We start from the raw sequence: 2,328 nt of genomic DNA on the forward strand, positions 1-2,328 counted from the left end.
TAACTGTACCTGAACACAGCACAGACACAAACATGTAACTGTACCTGAACGCACCACAGACACAAACATGTAACTGTACCTGAACACAGCACAGACACAAACATGTAACTGTACCTGAACGCACCACAGACACAAACATGTAACTGTACCTGAACGCAGCACAGACACAAACATGTAACTGCACCTGAACACCTGAACGCAGCACAGACTGAAACACGTAACTGCACCTGAATGCAGCACAGACTGAAACATGTAACTGCACCTGAATGCAGCACAGACTGAAACATGTAACTGCACCTGAATGCAGCACAGACTGAAGCATGTAACTGCACCCGAACGCAGCACAGACTGAAACATGTAACTGCACCTGAACGCACCACAGACAAACTTGTAACTGTACCTGAACGCACCACAGACACAAACTTGTAACTGTACCTGAACGCACCACAGACACAAACATGTAACTGCACCTGAACGCACCACAGACACAAACGTGTAACTGCACCTGAACACAGCACAGACACAAACTTGTAACTGTACCTGAATGCACCACAGACACAAACTTGTAACTGTACCTGAATGCACCACAGACACAAACATGTAACTGCACCTGAACGCAGCACAGACTGAAACACGTAACTGCACCTGAATGCAGCACAGACTGAAACATGTAACTGCACCTGAACGCACCACAGACACAAACTTGTAACTGCACCCGAACGCACCACAGACACAAACTTGTAACTGTACCTGAACGCACCACAGACACAAACATGTAACTGCACCTGAACGCAGCACAAACACAAACATGTAACTGCACCTGAACGCACCACAGACACAAACTTGTAACTGCACCTGAACGCACCACAGACACAAACATGTAACTGCACCTGAACGCAGCACAGACTGAAACATGTAACTGCACCTGAACGCAGCACAGACTGAAACATGTAACTGTACCTGAACGCACCACAGACACAAACATGTAACTGCACCTGAACGCAGCACAGACACAAACACGTAACTGTACCTGAACGCACCACAGACACAAACATGTAACTGCACCTGAACGCAGCACAGACTGAAACATGTAACTGCACCTGAACGCAGCACAGACTGAAACATGTAACTGCACCTGAACGCAGCACAAACTGAAACACTTGAATCAATAAGTTTATAAGTTTAAAGTTTTTATCCGTCTTACCGGAGCTGCTGGTGGTCTCGTCCTTCTTGTCTTCGTCGTTGTCCCTCTCGTCCTCTTTGCTTCCCTCGCGGTCGCTGTCGGTGTCTTTGGTTTCCGAGGAGACGGTCGGGGTGCYGGGGCGGCTGTTGCTGTTGCTGTTGGGCTGCCGCCCGCGGCGTCGCCCCACCGGGCGCTTGGAGGGAGTCTTGGGCCGCTCRGCACCGCCGCCTGCAGGGAAGTCCCTCACCATCCCCTCCTGAGACAAGAAGACAACGTCCAACAACTTGTCTCCACCAGGCCAGGACAAACAGACTCAGAGGTTCTGAAGGACTCACCTGAACCAGGTACATGTAGCAGTCCAGACCACAGGGTTTGGTGTCCACCAGGTTCTCCAGGTTCTTCCTCTTGTAGGTGTTTGGAGTGGCGTGGAAGGCTGAGGGAAGAAAGCTCCTGTTACAACCAGCTTTGGCATTAGCATTAGCATGATGAAGAACCTCCAGCTGTCAGGGTCAGGTGTGTGTGTGTGTGTGTGTGTGTGTGTGTGTACTAACGGTGCAGGAAGCAGTCGTATTTGAAGCAGCGCCTGCAGAACAGCGTGTGGAAGGAGTGCAGGCTCTGCTCGCGCTGCACGGAGCGAGCGTTGGGACCGTCGATGTTGGGCGTGCACTCAGGAGGCAGAGCGCCCGGCAGCTGCTGCTCCGTCAGCTCCTTGTACCTGAAAGAGTCGAATCATCAGAACCTCTCCTGACCTGGTGGCTTAAAAAACAAACACTTTATTTATTTACTAACAAAAACATAAAATCTGACTTTTTAAGTTGRTTTTAGAACAGAAACAAATATCAGGAAATATTACTGTAATTAATATTACACAGAATAAAAACATTTTAACAGATTTTATATTAAAATATCTCAGACTTAGAGCTGCGTTAACTGTGTAGATCTGTTGTCATCACAACAAACAAACAAACAAACAAACACACAGAGCACTAACTTCTCCTTCAGCTCCTCAGTGGAACCTTTGTCAGGAAACATGGAGGAGATCGCCTCAAAGATCTTATCAGAAGGAAACTTTTTACTGGAGTCACTGCTGCTCCGTCCTGCAGAGAGACACACACACACACACACACACACACACACACACACAC

General features: G+C 48.5%; 1 protein-coding gene across 1 annotated transcript in view; it reads right to left on the reverse strand.

Moving 5' to 3' along the window:
* ezh2 (enhancer of zeste 2 polycomb repressive complex 2 subunit) overlaps window positions 1-2,328 on the reverse strand; it is a gene marked incomplete at its 3' end in the record, with an annotated part of 7,832 nt that overhangs the window by 3,383 nt on the left and 2,121 nt on the right. The window contains 4 exon segments of the mRNA XM_014027561.1: window positions 1,205-1,439; window positions 1,519-1,616; window positions 1,735-1,898; window positions 2,175-2,280. Coding sequence (XP_013883015.1) covers window positions 1,205-1,439; window positions 1,519-1,616; window positions 1,735-1,898; window positions 2,175-2,280 — 603 coding nt within the window.

Source organism: Austrofundulus limnaeus, unplaced genomic scaffold, assembly GCF_001266775.1.
Source record: "Austrofundulus limnaeus strain Quisiro unplaced genomic scaffold, Austrofundulus_limnaeus-1.0 Scaffold662, whole genome shotgun sequence".
Lineage (NCBI taxonomy): Eukaryota > Metazoa > Chordata > Actinopteri > Cyprinodontiformes > Rivulidae > Austrofundulus > Austrofundulus limnaeus.